General features: G+C 42.0%; 1 protein-coding gene and 1 long non-coding RNA gene across 7 annotated transcripts; one reads left to right on the forward strand and one right to left on the reverse strand.

Annotated features, from left to right (window-relative positions):
* The first annotated feature begins 1,394 nt into the window (after positions 1–1,394).
* On the forward strand, positions 1,395–17,666 carry RNF185 (ring finger protein 185). Of its 6 annotated transcripts, none has more exons than XM_075516155.1 (7): positions 1,395–1,417; positions 7,352–7,583; positions 9,207–9,225; positions 9,879–9,991; positions 10,524–10,578; positions 12,574–12,691; positions 15,079–17,666. In XM_075516155.1, the coding sequence occupies exons 2-7, from the start codon at positions 7,402–7,404 to the stop codon at positions 15,174–15,176; spliced, it is 585 nt and encodes a 194-aa protein (XP_075372270.1). In that variant the 5' UTR covers positions 1,395–1,417; positions 7,352–7,401; the 3' UTR covers positions 15,177–17,666. The 6 variants fall into 6 exon arrangements, with proteins under 6 accessions (XP_075372270.1, XP_075372268.1, XP_075372273.1 ...); XM_075516153.1 differs by lacking the exon at positions 1,395–1,417 and adding an exon at positions 1,598–1,760; XM_075516158.1 differs by lacking the exon at positions 1,395–1,417 and adding an exon at positions 1,607–1,760 and having other exon boundaries at positions 7,393–7,583.
* On the reverse strand, positions 10,593–14,196 carry LOC142416521 (uncharacterized). The gene is made up of 3 exons (XR_012777740.1): positions 14,084–14,196; positions 12,541–12,721; positions 10,593–10,934 (listed from the first exon to the last, which is right to left on the reverse strand). It is a non-coding gene; the product is annotated as an uncharacterized LOC142416521 (long non-coding RNA).
* Positions 17,667–17,845: the final 179 nt, after the last annotated feature.

A 17,845-nucleotide genomic window follows, 5' to 3' on the forward strand; every position in this document is an offset into this window, starting at 1 on the left:
TGGGCAGTGAAAATATTCCCTGGCTACGTTGTCTACAGCAGTATCTATATTTCTTTTTGGATTCCTTTAGTTATCCTATGGCACCCAAACAATAAAGACTGTTCTGAGCATTACTTATTCCCATGATTATCATACCAAAAATCAACCTTTTTTTTACTTTTTATACTGAAATTCTTTTGACTCTAGATATACGTGGTGACTAGTCTACGCTGGTCCAAATTTCAGCAGCTCATCCTTGTTTTAATCAGCATCTGGAGGATACCATTTATACCTTTGGGGCCTTGTTAAATTCTTATTAATCTGATACTACACTGAGATGCCAAATTTTTGCTTGAATGCTGAAGCTGTGCCAAACTGTGCTGCTTTACTGTCTTGTTGAAAGTGAGATAGCCTGCTTTGTTAGAGAAATTTTCACAGACAGCAAATACACTGCTAGTGCGGGTAGGACAGCTTTACAACATGTGTCCTAATGCCACAAGCACTATCATTTTCAGATACTATCTTCATCTTGACCTCAACTACAAATTTTCCAGTGTGATATATCAATGTGTATGGCAATTCCAGCAGGGCTGCTGGATGACCGCTTTGACATGGGTTTTGCCAAGCCTACGTGCTACTGAAGGCAGTATGAAGGCTCAGTACAGCTGTGTTTTTATATTGCTGAACACTTCCCGGCTTGCACGTTCCAACCTTCACGCTAGAGCTGTGTAGTCTCAGGCCACCTCAGTCAGTAGACAGGCCTCAGACAATATCCTTGGTCTCTTTCCAATAGGCTCCCTTAGCACTAACCTCCCTCCACTTCTTACCTTAACTATTCCCTCGTAAGACTTGCCTTTAGTGGGACACCTTGGTTTAGGATTCACCCATTCTCCACTGTGTAAAACAACAAGCACTTTTGCGCTGTTTTCTGCCTCAGTGTCCTCAGAGCAGGGACAAAACCCTTCGGAGGTGCCTCCTCGGTCACCTTTCTCAGCTCTGACCTCTCCTTCAGGCACCAGGTCCCCTCCTCTCCCACCCTTTTGTCCCTCTCTCCATCTTTGCCGTTTCTCACAGCTGCGTAAATACCTTTATAAAGCTCTCTGTTCCCATCCTGGAGATGCTCCTCTGCTCAGATCCCAGCACTCTGCACACGCATTTGAACAATTTGTTTCCCTCAAAGCCGCCGCCTGCCTTCCTCCCCTGCTTGGGCCGAACATTTGCTGCCGTAGACGATATGTAGTTTTTGCTCTTTTCAGAGGAAGGCGTTTGGACACGGCCCCCGCAACACCTCACGATGAGCAGGCAGCAAAAAGGCAATAGAAACACAGCTAACAATCACACCGAGCGCGCAGGCAGGGGCTATGGTGGTGGTGACTGAGCACGGGCTGAACGCACCGCCGGCCCGAGCGGTTCGCACCGAACCGGCTCCCTCGCTGAGGTAACAACCGGCCGGGGGCTCTGGTTCGGGGGCTTGGGGGAAGGAAGGGCAGCCCGGCAGCGCTAACCACCCGCTGCCCAGAGCCCCGCCGCGCCCCACGGAGCAGCCCGCGCCCGGCCCGAGGAGCCGCCGCCCCGTTTCCAAGGAGCCGCCCCGCGGGGCTGCCCCGGGGCGCAGGGGAGCCCCGGGCAGGCGGAACGCGGCCCCGCGGCCCGACGCGGCGGCGGGGAGGCCGGTCCCTTCCGTCAGGGCCGGGCTTCCGGGCGATCAGGTGACGGCGGCCGCTGGCAGGGGAGCGGCTCAGCGGCTTGGGGCTGCTGCGGGGGAGCAGCGAGACCCGCCGGTGAGGCGAGCCGAGCGGATCCCGGCTAGTGGCGGAGGGTGGGGGGAGCCGAGGCCGGCTGGCGGCTTTGAGGCGCGAAAGGAGCGGGCCGGGGCCGAGCCGCGCCCGGTGGTCGCTGGAGGCCGGAGCCGCCTGCGCCCGTTTGAAACGAGTGAGGCGGGAGCGGTCGGAGCGGGGCGGGGGCGCCGCGGGAGCCCCGGCCTCGGCCAGCCCGGGTCCGGTTCTGGTCCCGCAGCCCCGGCGCGCCCCAGCGCCCCGGCAGGCCCAGCGTGTGCCGCCCTCGCTGCCGGAGCTCCGGCCCGGGGTTCGCCGCCGCCGCGGCGCGCAGGGCCCGGCGCCGCCTGCGAGGGTTTTCCTCCGAAATCCCCGTTTTTAGCGGCCTGCTGGTGCCTGGCCCCCGCGCTCTGCGGCAGGGCTGAAACCCTCTGCGAGGAGAAGCGCCTGTTCCGCCTTAGATAAATGTCTGGCTCTAGGTATGGTCGCAAAGCGTTAGCTCCTGGTACGTGCCATTTTTTTTTTTCTGTTGGGAATTGCTTATTACTTCTTAAACCACATCATAACTATTTTAGTTTAGTTTAGTTTTACATTTTGCTGCTAACCTGGTTAGCCCACTTAAAGGGCATTTACTGCTTTACATAACACTCCAAACCAGGAAAATGCTCAGGCAGCACTACCCAACTGGTTATATCAGTTTTCTTTTTATTTTTTTTCCCTTTGTACTCTATGAGGTAAGAGGATAAAATCTTTGCCTAAAGATTTGTGCAACATTTTCTTGGAGTCTATATTATACTTTTATGGAACAGTTAAAAAAAAATTACTTTAATCAGTTGCTTTTTTTGATAGTTGGTAACAATGTCTCGCATTTGTGAGGTATAGTGAATCCTTAGAGTTGCCAAAACAGCCTTTCAGCAGGGCTCTTATCCTGGAAGCAGCAACTGTAACACAGACATATGTTGCAGAACCCCAGTTAATGAAATGAGGCCAAGCAAGGGTACACTGGTCTGCAAGGCGAATGGCTGATTTTGCAAGACCAAGTGATCACACAAGCTTGTATGTTGGGACCACTTTATGGTAATACTAAAAAGCGGGTACATGATGCTGTACAGGTTACAGGAAGTGAAAAGATTAACTCGGAAAATGTTTCCGAGCTCTTAAAATGCAACATGTTTGGGGGACAGAATAGAGTAAAAAGGTAATGAGAGATAAATGTGTATTTAATGATTAACAGTGGGACTTCAGTCATGTATTTGCTAAGAACATCTAAAAATAACCGTCAAGAAGTAAACGTACTTTCTTCTAGGCACTGTCAACAATTATCAACTAAGGTTACTTGTTTGTTTGACTTGAAGTCCAGGGAATTGTAATAGGTTAAGAATCAGATTTTTGTTAAACTTATGAGTGGGCTCTGAGTAATATTTTTAGATTTAGAATAGAATTTCTAATGTTAATATTCCTTTTATAAAATTTGTCATATATGTCTGAAAATGACATTGTCACCGTAGTGATTAGAAAGATAACCTGACAAGTTTTTCTTTTGATTTAAACAGCAAAAAGTTCAGAAACTAAACCAGAACTTGTTTCAGAAACAAACTAGGTTTGGATTATTTCAATTTCAGTAATCCTAGATAAAGTAAGATTCATTAGGAAAGAAGTATGGAAAAGCGTCTTTCTAGTGGACTTTTACATCCAACAATGCTCTTCTTTTTATTTCATTGTTATGTATTAGATACCTCAAAGAGGAATAAACTTTGGGGTTTATCAATAAACTAGCCAGATTCCTATATCCTCACCAGAAATTTTTCTCATTGCTCATGAAAGAAGATTAAAAAGTAAATATTTCAAACATCCTAATGCTGTAGTGCTGTGACCATGTATTCTACAACTGTTTCATATAGAGGACATTAGCTTCTAATTTATGTTCCCTCTCTGTCTTTCTCAGGTTGAATTATTGTTCACCTGCTGTGTTTCCAGTGGATTTTTTTGTATGCTTTAACTTATGGTGGAAACTCTCCCAGTCTGTCTTGAAGTGTTTCTCTTGTATTTTTAGAGTCAGGGCAGTGTACTTTGGCAAATGCAGTCATTTTTCATTTGCTGAGTTCAGAATCGTGATCTTTTACAGTAGCCATTCGGGTCACATTTTCCTGGGGTGCAGTTGCTCCCACTAGATTTGTAGATTTAGTTTTTAAAGCATTTGAGTAAAATTTCTTTCTTACTGCCTTTTAGTGAGACTTATACACAGTATTTATGCAGAGTATATAGACCTTACCAGTTTCCTGCACTTACTTCTTTCATGGACCTCCTGTGCTCTCAGTCATCGTGAAAATTTCAGGTCCCAGTGTGCCATCTGCTTCTTGAAGGTCCGGTTTCACCATCTCTTTCAGTCATGCTTATTCTTTATGCAACTTGGTGGGATTTGTGCTGGATCCCTAAACATGTATCTTTGCTTCCATGTCTTCTTCATGCTCCACCAGACTTTTTTTATTTAGGAAGACTACTTGAAAATGGGTTCTTTGTGTCTTAACCATTCATCTGTTGCCACTCTTGATTCTTGGATGTAGTAAATGTCAGTGATTCGGTCATTTTCAGAACAACCTGTTGGGATATCACAGGGGTCAGGATTTAAAGGAAGTAAACAGCTAATATAGATGGCTTTTAAGTAACAAAGATACTGTTTTCCTGTAAATATCTAGAGAGCCAAGCAGCAAGAAAGAAAAAAGACAGGATCTTTGAATGCTTGCAGTTAGATCACAGCTGATTTTTATATCCTTTCACTTGTTTTGTTTGCTACTCATCATGCATCTAGGGTTGATTTGTAGACCTGATGTAAAGGACAAGAGTTTAACAAACCTGGACTGGCATCTCTAAATTCTGTTTACTTAACCCCAAAAGTCATGTTATATCTGTGTACTCACAGTCTTCCTTCTGAACTCTAAATCAAAATGAAAATGGGGTTGGTTTGGCCTGTTGTGTTGGTCAGATTGTTTTTTTTAGTTTGTGGTTTGCTTGTGGTTTGGTTTTGGGGTTCCGCCCCCCCCCAAAAAGTTTTGTCTCGGAGTTTAAGTAGTTCAAGTGATATTTCAACGATTTTGAGCTTGTTCTACACTTGGAACAAGTTGAATTTACAGTTGAACTTCTACTTTAGGATTCACAGACTACTCTCACAAGTGACACAATATATGATTATCAAATGTAAGTTTGGTCATTGGATGCTGTTTCATGCTTGCTTCTTTGTATATGTGCAGCGTGATTTGCAGATGAACAGACCCCAACAGCACTTGTTAGAGACCTAGTTATGTTAAACAGTATTCCATGGACAAGAGCAAATGTTTGAGAAGGCTTTTCAGAATAAGATTGCTTATTTCCGTTGTTGTGTTTTGATATATTTTTGATATTTTAAATTAGTTACATCCTAGTAGGTCATCAGGCCAAATCAGCCTATGGAGAAATAATTAGGAGAGGATCCCAGTACAGACTAAGGAATGACCTTCTTCTCGGAGAATAGATTCAGTGCCTGTTGCGTTATATCATTTTGATCTTTCTTCTGTCTCAGCCATCTTTATTCCACTACATTACTGATATTCCTATGTATTTCTCTGTCATCCTTCTTCATAACTTAATGATGTATTTATTTTTCATAGTTACTAAAAGCTAAGGGTTTTTTAAGCAGATCTTTCTGAAGATACAGATTTCATCTTTTTGATGAGTCTCCAGATTTCTGGTGTTAAATATATGGAATGTAATTTGGCAAAAAGGACCTTGTTTTCCACATTGGTTTTAGGGACATAGAAATTCATTTATGTGCCTCTTCTCCATGTTTTCCTTGTGTTATATGCCAAGATATGAGAGACAGACATTTCTTGTGCCCATTCCATAAAATGATGGTAGTGTTCTTTACAGTGTGTTGAACTTAGTTTTAAGGAGGTTTTCTTGATGTTGGTATTAATTCCCAACAAATATGTATAGGTCCCAGTTGGTAAATTTTCAAGCATTAAACTACTGAGCAAGATAGGCTGAAGATTCTGGTAGTAAGGATGTGTGAAAAATCCAAGCATCTTTAGCGTATAGTTTGTGGGCAGCATTTCCATCTGCCTTGAACTAACATGAATTTTAATTTTGTACAATGAACTGTGTTGCTGCTGAGTGTAAATGAAGTCATGGTGTGAAATGCTAAGAGTCAGCAGTGCTGAAAGCAATGTATGTGAAAGTACAGCATCTGTGAATACAAAGCTGCCCTTCTGGGACAGCGTGCAAAATGATGTAACTGAGTGAAAAAGCTCTGCAAAAATACATTTCACTTGCTGTAATTGAGTGTCTTTGCTGCAATACCTTCATGACGCACGAGTATGATGCTTTCTTGACTGTGCAGTGGGATTGTGTTGTATGAAAAAAGCTGTTGACAATAACAGGTAGAGATACTGAGGTTTTGTTTTGCTGCCCTGCACCTGTGCTTCAGCACTGCTACAAAGAGGGAACACTAAGGAAAGCCTTTAATGCTTGTAGGGTAAGTTTTCAAATAAATTAGCTTCTGAAAAATTCAGGTTGCCCTTTTAAAATGCTTAACTGTTTGTACACTTGCAAAAAGTTCAGATAATCACCTGTTTCTTTCTCACAACCTTATGTAAGTATTCATATTCCTGCAGCAGCAACATGATGTCAGAGTTTCATTAAAAGCCTAGTGGAATATTTTAAACATTTTTGTTTTGGTGAATTAATTTCTGTAACTGCTGAAACTCTCTTAGTTCTTGGATTAAAAATCTTGTACTGATAAAAGTGTTTGTTTCTGGAAATATAAGTGCCTTGTGCTGAGTCTCAAAGTTTTAGGTGCTGTGGAATTTGCATATCAAGGAATTAGATTGTAGAGGTTGCTGCTACTGAAATAAAATAAATGGTGTTCTTTGATAATGTGATGATGTTAATGAGAGGTGAAAGCATGTAAGTAAAATTAAAGCACATTGAAGTAAAAATTTTTAGTGCTTCTGCATTACTGCTAGATTAGAAATGTTTGATAGTTTGAAAGTACTAGAAATGTTTGATAGTCATATCAACACACTGCTGTGATAGCAGCAATAGACTGCTGATGAGACATATTAAGTACTAAGCCACATTTGCTTGCCATTATTATCATTAATATTCCGAACTAATGAACACTGAACTTAAAACTATGCGTTAACAGTCTGTCCAAACTGTGAATTGTTTCATGATTAAATCTTATTTCAGACTGCACTCACAGTTATAACTTGCATTGAATTTTTGGAAGAGCATGTATGACTAGGTGAGCTCATTCTTCTCATAGCAAATGGCATTTATGAGAAAATACAATGGTTTTGTTTCGGCTCTGGATTTCAGTTGCTTATCAGTAACTTTAAAATACAGGTCACATATCAGCCAGGTCATACTACAGGACTTTAAAGTAGCTTAGTTTCTAAAAAAAGGTCCCTCTTGGCTATGTTAAACAAAACCCATCAACAACAGGATTCAAGTGCTTCTTGGATAAATGACTACCAGTTTGGAACTGGACAAGAATGCAATGTTATAATGCCAAGAAGTTGTTGGGTTTTTTTTCTTTTTTTTTTTTCCTTTCTCACTGCTAGGATTCCAACAGGAAAATTTTCTTGACCTTGTGTCTGGGTAGTTCTTGAGGATGGCAAGCAAAGGACCCACGACTTCTACATCAACAAAGAACTCCAGTACTGGAGGGACCAGTGGCAGCAGTAGCAGTAATGGTGCTGGGGACAATGCTAATCAGGACAACACTTTCGAATGTAACATCTGTTTAGACACTGCCAAGGATGCAGTTATCAGCTTGTGTGGACATCTCTTCTGGTAAGTACTCAAGCCCCCACAGATAAACCAGAACACCGTGTATCTCTCTGATTGCACAAAAGCCTATGATTTTTATAATTCTAGATGTCAAATAAAATGTCTTGTATAAAATGAGTAAGGACCATGGTTTTGGTTTAGGAGTAGTTTGGTTTTGCTCCTCAGCTGTTTTTCTTTGCTCACGTTCCAGGGAGTGGGTTTCTTGCGTCTTAAACTTCCTACACCTATGAATTATTTTGCAAAAGCACACAAACAAGCAGCCCGACATAGACAGCTCAGTGTTTACTGATACTGCTTGGTAATGCGTGTTATTTGTGCTGTCTGGTCTAGCATAGATATCTTGTTCAGACCTAAATTCCTTTCTAACCTGTGCATACCTAAACCTGCATCTGAAACTAGGTTCTGGAGGCCAAATTGTAGTTTTCATACTTCCTACAAGCTTGCTCTTTTCCTTTGAAACCATAAAAAAAAAAATCAGATAACAAGCTTTTACATGTGGGCTATTTCTCTTTTCCCATGGTATTGCAGTTGTAATACTAACTTTTCAGTTCTTTGATCTGACTTATGAATGTATCACAGAAATACAATAAGCGTGCAGCATTTCTTATTTGGGTAACCTGGTCTAGAATATACTCTTTTCTTGAATGTTAAGAAGTTATTAAGGATTGACATGGCCAAATTTTGTTTGTTTGTTTGTTTTACACAGTAGGCTAAATTATGCTCTTTATTACAAAGAGGCCTAAAAGAGCATTTCTTTTCTGTGTAAATGTATGTAACATCTGAAAATCCAGTTTTTTATTCTAGGAGAAGATGGAAAGTCACTTGCTGATGGCATGTTAAGATAAAATTAGATTAAATTACTGCACAAAAGGATTTGGAAGAATGGAACCTTAAAAAATAGCATGTATCTTGTCTGAATAGTGTTGTCAAGACCACTTTGAAAGCAGATGACTACTTAGCAGTTTTATCTCGTAGCTTGCTTTTTTGTCTTTGACCTTTTTTAAGTTGCCATATTAATTTAATCTTAAGAATAGTTCTGTATAATGGGAATTTCTCTGCCCTGAGCAACTGGGTCTGATCTCCATAGCTGACCCTGCTCTGAGCATCAGGTTAGACTAGAGACCACCTGAGGTACTGTCCAGCTTGAATTACTCCATGATTCTGTGAATGTGGCCGATGTTTTAGCTGAATGTCCCTTATGTGACTTCTTTTAAGATCCTGAAATCTTATTACTGACACCTTCCTCATTTGCATCTTAGCTCAGGGATATCTTTTCATGGTATCAGAAGATAAAATCTGTACAGTAAACACTAAGATTAATTAAGCTTCTATATGGGCCTTTGGTATGGATGAGGACCCAGGAATCAAAGGCAGAGAATCATGTTAGCAACTTAGATTGCATAACCTGAAAAGACCAGTGGAGATAGGTCTTGGGCTGTGCTTTCAAAAATTATTTTAATGGGAGGTTATGGAACTGGCCCAGCTGGATTCCAGGATTCTGTTGTCTCCAAGCTGTGCCATCTGTGGTACGCTTTATACATTTGTTGGATCGAGTCATCAGTAACTAATTCTATTTTCCCCTCTTTTTTCTGCTCTGTGAACAAATTATCCTGGGAATGCTCACAGTTGGCCTTGTTTACACCAGGTAAGGCAGGTTTCCTTTTACTTTGTCTTTCATCAGCTCCTGTTACTCAATAAAGCCCTTGGTTCTCTGGAGTATCCCCCTCTTTTCAAATGCGCTTCTTTCTCTCCAGGGCAACCACAGCGTGCTAATGCAACTTCATGCACAACACCTTGCAATCTACTGTTTCAGCAAAAAGAAAACTTAAATTCTGTTCCACTTGCCTTCCACTTTTGAGTGTCTTAAACACTGAGTATTCCCAGTTTTGGTAGGAGAATTACTGTAGGCAGTTCACTGGGGTTTAGTTTGCAGCCTTCAGTGCTGAGTGTACTTCTCTTTGCATATGTAGTGTTTTACATTGTGGTACTGTTATAGAAAAGATAGATGAAAGGAGGGTATCTACACTAGCCCTTGGCCTATGCAGGACTGTGGGTACTGTTTATTTCTTCATATTTTCTCCAGTGCAGTTCTGAATGTGTGTACATCGGCAAGTGGCTTGTGCCAGAACAATAGCCAAAATGCCAACACTTTGGAGAGTACTTGGCACTTACTAAAACATTTTGCTCCATAGCTTTCTGAGAAATTGCTAAAGTCTCTCTTCCTGGCTGCAGATGAGGTTTGCATGTTGTTGTTTTCATGGTCTTTTACTAGTTTTCTTATAATTTCCTTTCTTTTAGTGGCTAGAGACCAGGCCAAATAGACAAGTGTGTCCTGTATGCAAAGCAGGAATCAGTCGAGATAAAGTTATTCCTCTGTATGGAAGAGGTAGCACTGGGCAACAGGACCCCAGGTGAGAAACCTAAATACAACTCTCTTTCTGTGAAAACTAAAGATGAAACTTTAGTTTAAGGTCTTAAGATGAAACTACCAAAGTGCTGGATTCACAATTTGAAATACTTTGTCAAAACTGACATTTCTGCCAAATATTTCTGGCTTTTTCAGGGCCTGGGTTTGCACACCTCATTTCTTGTTCAACTGGCAATTTATTTTAATTTCAATTGGGTGTTAATTATCAGTTACAAGTGGCAGGTTGCAATGAATGCTATCTGACTGGAGAAGCTTATATAGAATGTTCATGTCCTCAGTTTCTAGCCCTTGCAATGGGCCTTTGTTATTCAGAAGCGCTGTATCTTAATTCAGCGATGTGATGCTGAAGGTTCATGTAGCTGGGTGGTCTACTCACTCACACACTACCTCCAGCTCTGCTGTAGCACAGCCCTGTGGGAGCGTGCTCTGTATTTGTTCTGTCTTATTAGCCAGGCTATTGCAGATACTATTGTCATGTATCCTTGCACTTGAGATAATTTCACAACTTCCTGCAGAGAGAAAACTCCACCACGACCCCAAGGACAGAGACCTGAACCAGAGAACAGAGGGGTAAGTGGAAAAACAAGCTTGAGCAGATAAGTTGTTTTTATTGATGGTGGTATTTATTCATCCTGGAGGACAGAACATGTGCATGAGATCCTGTGTGAGGATCCCATAGCTTACATTTCTTGCTCATCCCCAGTAGGTTGTTCATGAGTCATTGATAGCTGCGGTGTGGCAGAAAACTCCATTCCTATAGTACTCTTTAGCATCCCAAAGAATGGGCTAATTTGAATCGCGCTTCATGAAAACAGCCCTGTGTGGCATCACTGGAAATGCTCTTCTTCATACTTGATTGCTCCATATATAAATACAAGGAACACTTTGCTTTGAAAATTCTTTGTGGAAGTGTATTTCCATCAAACCTGTCATGGAAATATATAATCCATGTGTGAACTTACTTTTTTGGCACTGACACCTGCTTCTAGCATCTCTATGGGATGTTACTGTACCATGGCATTACAAGCAAAATAATGTAGGTATCTGTTGGATACATGTTAATTTGAAGATGGATCTGTGGTTTTGTTGAGGAGATTACATAGAGTGAATGTAAACAACAGCTGGGATAGGTTGAACAGACGTGGGAGTAGCCTGTAGCACAGACCACAGTGTTCTTTAGCATGATGGCAGTGAGCATGACCTGATGAAACAATTCCACATTTCTGTGTAACTCAGTCTAGGGTCCTTGGAGAGGATTTGTATACCTCATGCTTCAAGCAAATAACTCTGCTGGGTGTGATTAAGAAACATTTCTGTATTGAATGTATTGGGAGCTCAGTTGTTCTCTCTCACTGGGGAGTTGCCTTCTTATTAAATCAGCTGCTATACCTTGTTTGAACCTTTTAGCCGGTGCTGCCGTAAGTCAGAGGAATCTGGTATGAAGACGTAGCAGTAGTGACACTGCCCTCCTGTTTCCTACAGGCGCAGGACCTGCCATGCAGAGTGCTTTGTTGTCCCTGATAGTTAATGGCAAAACACTTGAGAAGAGTCATGCTCAAAAGACTAACTCCTCAAATCAAGGATCAACCCAGAAATGTCTGGTTTATATTATATAAGTGAAATCATCTTTGTCCTCCCACTGTTTGGAGGTGATAGACTAGAGGGTTTTTCAGAATTGGTATCACTGTTTTAATCTGAGATCAGAGGATAGTTTGCTGGATTACAGAACATGGCGACTGTGAGCTCTCCACAGTTTTTAAACATGATGCAACTACTCAGATTCATATACCGCTGGTTCTCAAATAGTACACTGCTTTTCTACAGTAGGATTCATCTTGATTCAGAAGACTTAATCTTTTGACCTGATGTGGAATTTTAGTCTGGATCCTGTAGGGGTCAATGTTCTTGCATTGTAACTCTTCCTTTTTTCCTCCTTTCCTTATGTCTTGCATTCCTGCCCCAGATGACTTTATCTGCCACCTTAAATAGAGTCCCCCTGGTAATTTTTTTTTTTTGTACTGTTCTTCTCTGTAATGCTCTATGCATCCCACTGGCAATTTGTCACTTTACTGAATGTTTAAATGGTACACATGTATTGTGAAAATCAGTGCAGATTTTTTTTTTTTTACAATGCCTTTCTTATAGTTATATGGCTAATAGATATTAATACAGAATTATTAATACATTTTAAGACATTCTAAATAGAATTGTTAATGCTTATTTTGATATATTGTCAGATATATACTATTTTAAGTTGAGAAACGTTACAGAAACACTTTTGTTAATTTGAGACCTTCAAGCAAGAACTGCGGTTCCTAGTTTTCATTTTCTCAAACTTTTGGGTTGCTCTGGCAAGTTTGCTACTGTATGAAACATTTTAAAACCAGGACAGCTAACAAGGTATTTAACAATAGTGTGGCAGACTGAAAGTTGCCAGACAGCATGATACTCCTTTAGCCATAGGAAAGCCAGTGAGAGGAAATGTCTGCACTTTTACAAAATATTCTGAAATAGGCTTTAAATGATTGGTACCTTTTTTCTCTTCTGTTGCTTTGTTCTCTGCAGGGATTCCAGGGCTTTGGGTTTGGTGATGGTGGCTTCCAAATGTCATTTGGAATTGGGGCGTTTCCCTTTGGTATATTTGCAACAGCATTCAACATAAACGATGGGCGACCTCCTCCAGGTACCATGCATCCTATCTTCTCTGAGAGTTCTGTCACAAACAGATGTTTTACAAACTCCTTTGTAACTTTTAAACAAATAGCCTGCTAAATGACAAAACTTTCTGAACGGTAAAGTAAATTAGTGTTGTATATAGAAACACAAAATGAGGGAAAACACCCAGTAGAGAACATAGAATGCTTTGGATTGGAGGGGACCTTTACAGGTCATCTAGTCCAACCCCCCTGCAAGAGCAGGAACATCTTCAACTAGGTCAGGTTGCTCCGAGCGCCATCCAACCTGACTTTGAATGTTTCCAGGGATGGGGCCTCCACTACCTCTCTGGGCAACCTGTTCCAGTGCCTCACCACCCTCATGGTAAAAAATTTCTTTCTTAAATCCAGTCTAAATCTGCCCTCCCTTAGTTTAAAACCATTGCTCCTTGTCCCATCACAATAGTCTATGTCTTACAGGTTTTGTACGAGTGTTTATATAAGAAGCAAGTTTGTCACTTGAATATGATTTGCTGAAGGCCCTGTTGAGAGGACAGTAGAACTGGAGAGGGACAGTGGCACTGGAGACTTCTTCCCTTTAACTCAAATGTCTCCTCTGGTACTCCAGTGGACTCGCTCTGAAAAATGAGACAAACTGGACTGGAGTTTCTAATAATAATAAAAAGGAGTCAGTAGGGGTGTATGAAGGAGATCCATATTTTGCAAACAGCAGGAAAGGACCATTTCCTGAAAGATGAGAAGGAAAAATTTAAACTGGTGTTCTGTAACACAAAATAATGACAGCAAAGATTGTTCCTGTTTCAGAAATTTATCTCTGAGACAATCATTGGTATTCCACAAGAAGTAACTTTGTGGTGAAATAATTTCACTGTTTTTAATTAAGAAAAAACAGTTGAGTTACTCCAAGTAGTGGCCTCGCTCTCTAAAAATTAAGTAATCCCCAGAAAACCTCCTTCCTATCTGCACTGTGGACAAACTGAGTCTACCTGTTTTGAACAAGAAAACCTACTGCCCAGGATTTTCTGGACTACTTCTGTGAAAGGTTGTGCCTGGCAAATCTTCACCATGTCATATGGCACAGGAATGATGGGAAACAGAAACACATTCCTCATGTCACACCTGTGTTGCCAAGGACCTGTGCTGTCCTTGGGTCAAATTAACTTGCCTATTAACTATACTTCGCTGTCCACTGAAAATTTGTGCAGAGGTGTGACTGAACTACAGAGTATGTAAATATATGCTGTTTTAACAGCTATAATTTAACCAACTCCTTTATCTGCTTTTCATCTGCAGATTCAATACCGCAGTTCCAAAAAGTGTGCTTTTCATTAGTTCTCTTGGTCAAGGCTACACATGCAGCTTTGACCATTTTACCATTTTCTTACTCAGAGATGTTTCACCTTGATAGGGAGGAGCGCTCAGGTAGAGGTGGTAAAGTTCCTTAGGATGGAAACAGTGAACTTAGCATGAAACAGTGAACTAAGCAGTGAACTTAGGTCAGCACTGTCCCCAGAAGTACTCCGAGCAGACCTGCATGTAGTCTGGCACTTGGAGCTGCCTGCTGCTGTGAGTCATAAGCAGGTTTACCACGAGTCCTGCTTCAGGGATGTTGTGGTTTAACGCCAGCCGGCAACTAGGCACCACACAGCTGCTCGCTCACTCCCCCCCTGGTGGGATGGGGGGAGAAAACCAGAAGGGTAAAAGTGAGAAAACTCGTGGGTTGAGAGAAAGACAGTTTAATAGGGAAAGCAAAAGCCACACACAAGCAAAGCAAAGCAAGGAATTCATTTGCTCCTTCCCATCGGCAGGCAGGTGTTCAGCCATCTCTAGGAAAGCAGGGCTCCATCATGCGTAACGGTTACTTGTGAAGACAAACGCCATCATTCTGAATGTCCCCCCCCTTCCTTCTTCTTCCCCCAACTGTATATGCTGAGCATGACGTCATATGGTGTGGAATATCCCTTTGGTCAGTTGGGGTCAGCTGTCCCAGCCATGTCCCCTCCCAACTCCTTGTGCACCCCCAGCCCACTCGCTGGTGGAGTGGGGTGAGGAGCAGCAAAGGCCTTGACTCTGTGTAAGCACTGCTCAGCAATAACGAAAACACGCCTGTGTTATCAACACTGTTTCCAGCACAAATCCAAAACATAGCCCCATACTAGCTACTGTGAAGAAAATTAACTCTATCCCAGCCAAAACCAGCACAATGGAGCTGATGCTTGTCTTCCGTTTGATCTTCCAGTATGGCTGGCCAGTCTGAGGATAGGAGGTAACAACAGTTTCTCACCAAGTAGATTCCTTGCGTATCTTTCAATTTATGAATGTAGTATGTTCAGAATATACTCAGTTCTGGAGAAGAGGAAGGAGCTGAACTTTTTTTTTACTTCCTGTTTTCCAGCTGTTCCAGGGACTCCTCAATATGTGGATGAGCAGTTCCTATCCCGCCTCTTCCTGTTTGTGGCTCTGGTGATAATGTTCTGGCTGTTGATTGCATAAATCTTTTCCATTATTCTGTATATCCATGGCCAGCAAGGCCACTGAAACAGTTACAAACTGCATCCCCATCCCGTTTTAAACCTCTTGGTGTCTGGTTCCGTAGCTAACCTATGGGCTTCAGGAATTGGTGGTACCACAGCACAATGAGGAATCTCGCGTTTTGCACCAGAGTTGGAAATTAAACATTGGTTAAAAAGTGTATTGCAGCTCAGCTATCTTGTACAGTGGCTTCCTGCCACAAACCATGGGCCTGGCTTTGAGCTCTACTCCTAAAAGGAGTGCTGCTTTGAAATCCTGTGCCAATCAGTGACACCAGGTTTATGTGAAAGACAGTTGCCCCAAGGTAGACTGGGCAGGTAAGGAAACTTCTGCAGTGTGATCAGTATCTCATGCTTGGCAACCACAACGGATCTGCCAGAGCTGCGGATGTTATTTAATGTCCTCACATCAACATCCAGCCTTCTTTGGGAAATCATCTGCAGCATTGCTGAGACTCTTTGGACACAGCACGTGATGCAAATGGAACCAGGTTTGGAGACTGGTCTCTTTTCTTGCTGTTATTTCCCAGCGTGATGGAAAACCCCTCTTGAAGCAGTTCTAATGGCTGTTAGAAGAAGGATACAAATTTATGCTGCAATTTTTTAAAGCCTGAATTTGCTGGAGCCAGACACTGGAAGATTCTCTCGTTGTGGAGCTGGGTGGGGTTGCCGAACAGTACGACGCACCTGTCTGCCTCACCCAGCCCAGTTCCTCACTGACAAAACAGTGTTGTCTTCCTTGGTTCTGCGCAGCAGCCTGTGGCTGCACTCATGGATAATCCCCTCGTAACCTTGTCACTGTAGCTACGTGTATTCTTCCCAAGGCTTTGAGACTTTCTACGCAAGGTCATGTACTCCGAATAAAATCCTATTACAGATCTGAGATCAGCTTGTTTGGGGAGAGGAACAAAAGGCATCTTTACATGAGTGTTGAGGGTAAACTTGTCATACTGTAAAATTATACAGGAGGAAAAATGAGATTCTGCCTTTGTTAGCACATGCCACAGTAGGGAATATTTGGAAGAGCTTCTCTACAGGTGTGTACAGCTACTCCGTGCCACAGCAGAATGGCTATACTGCAAGAGTCTCTGCAGTATCTACCAAAGATATTCATTTGAAGTGCTGGAGGAGACCACAACCATTTATGTGCTGAGGGGAAATATTTCAGAAGGTGAGCACTCTATAGCCGTTTTGGAATCCTGTTGGGTATACAGCTTTAAAGAGTACTCCTGATGTTTTTATGTAGATTCCTTCAGAACAGCAGATATGAGAGATTCCCTAGCAAGATGAACAGTTTTCATATTTCTCTGACTAGGCAATTCCCTTTTTTTTCCTCTTACTGTTTTTAGATTATTTTGATTCACATCGCTGATAGTCATAATGATTTCCTGCAAGATTAATATTGTGACTTCCCTGGCAATAGACAGGCAACTGACAAACAAATCAACTCACAGAAACTTTGTTTCAATAGCTAGGATTTTTCTAGTGTATGGATGAGGTTCCTGGGAAGGACACCTTAATTAATTGTTATAGAAGCTTATTTATGTAATTACAAACTGTTCACTTTTAGCATCAAGACAGAGAGGATGACTGAAGTTTAACTTGCCTACCTCCAAAATTCCATCTGGCAAGTAGAATGTTGCAAAGCTTCTGCATTGTTTTGCCACATCTAGTCAAATTTATACCTGACTCAATATTATCTGGCAGAATATATTGCTCAACTATAAATAGTTGAAGTGGTGCTTCAACTTTTGTTGTGTGGCACTTTCGAAAAGCTTAACTTCTTCTGCATATGGTTCTACTCAAGTGCATAACTTGGTAACTAGGACCCTTTCTAGGAGAAAGGCTATTTATTGCATTCTTATAAGCGACTGGCTGTGGTACAGCGTCGCAGCTTTGACTTGCTTTCGTGAGCAGGCAGCACCACCTGCTGATGAAAAGGGAAAGTTCGTGTGATAGTAAAAGGGATGGTTTTCCTTCTCCTTTCTGTATTGAGAAACTCGATGCTAAGAGCAGAGGTTATCCAGGTGAGGAGTAGGGTATCCCTTTAAAGCCTTTTTCCGATAAAGAGGACAGAAAAGTGACTGTAATAGGTTCAAGAGGTATTGAAACTGATTTAACTAACACTTATGTTTTAAAATACAGAATTTTAATGGCTTGGGTTTTTTTTCCATCTATTGGTGAGAGACATAATGCATTTAGATGGAGGTGGCTGCAGAAACGTGACTGAGAGTCTTTATTTTCTGGCAATCCAAGAATGAAATAGTCTAAAAGTGTTAATGCTTTTGTTCCTACCTTTTTCTTGGTGTGCTTTTTGTATCGTACCACTTCCCCCCCCTTGTACTCAGACTGCACAGAGCCCATAATGGCTTGTTTAGTGCATTACCATTACTGTTCACTAATTTTCACTGTTGTGAAAGTGATTTAGAATTAAAAAATGGTTTTACATTGACCGGAGTGTGCCCCCATTCCTTTGTACTTCGCGGACGTACTGAGGTGAGGCACTTGCCCGAGCCCTACCTCGAGGAGGAGGAGCGGAGGAGCCCGTTGCTGGTCCGTGCCTCAGGAGGGGGGAGGGACAGGAGCTCACGACTCCCTCAGCGGGGCATCGGGGACATTCCGCGAGCGGCA

This window comes from Mycteria americana, chromosome 13, assembly GCF_035582795.1.
Source record: "Mycteria americana isolate JAX WOST 10 ecotype Jacksonville Zoo and Gardens chromosome 13, USCA_MyAme_1.0, whole genome shotgun sequence".
NCBI lineage: Eukaryota > Metazoa > Chordata > Aves > Ciconiiformes > Ciconiidae > Mycteria > Mycteria americana.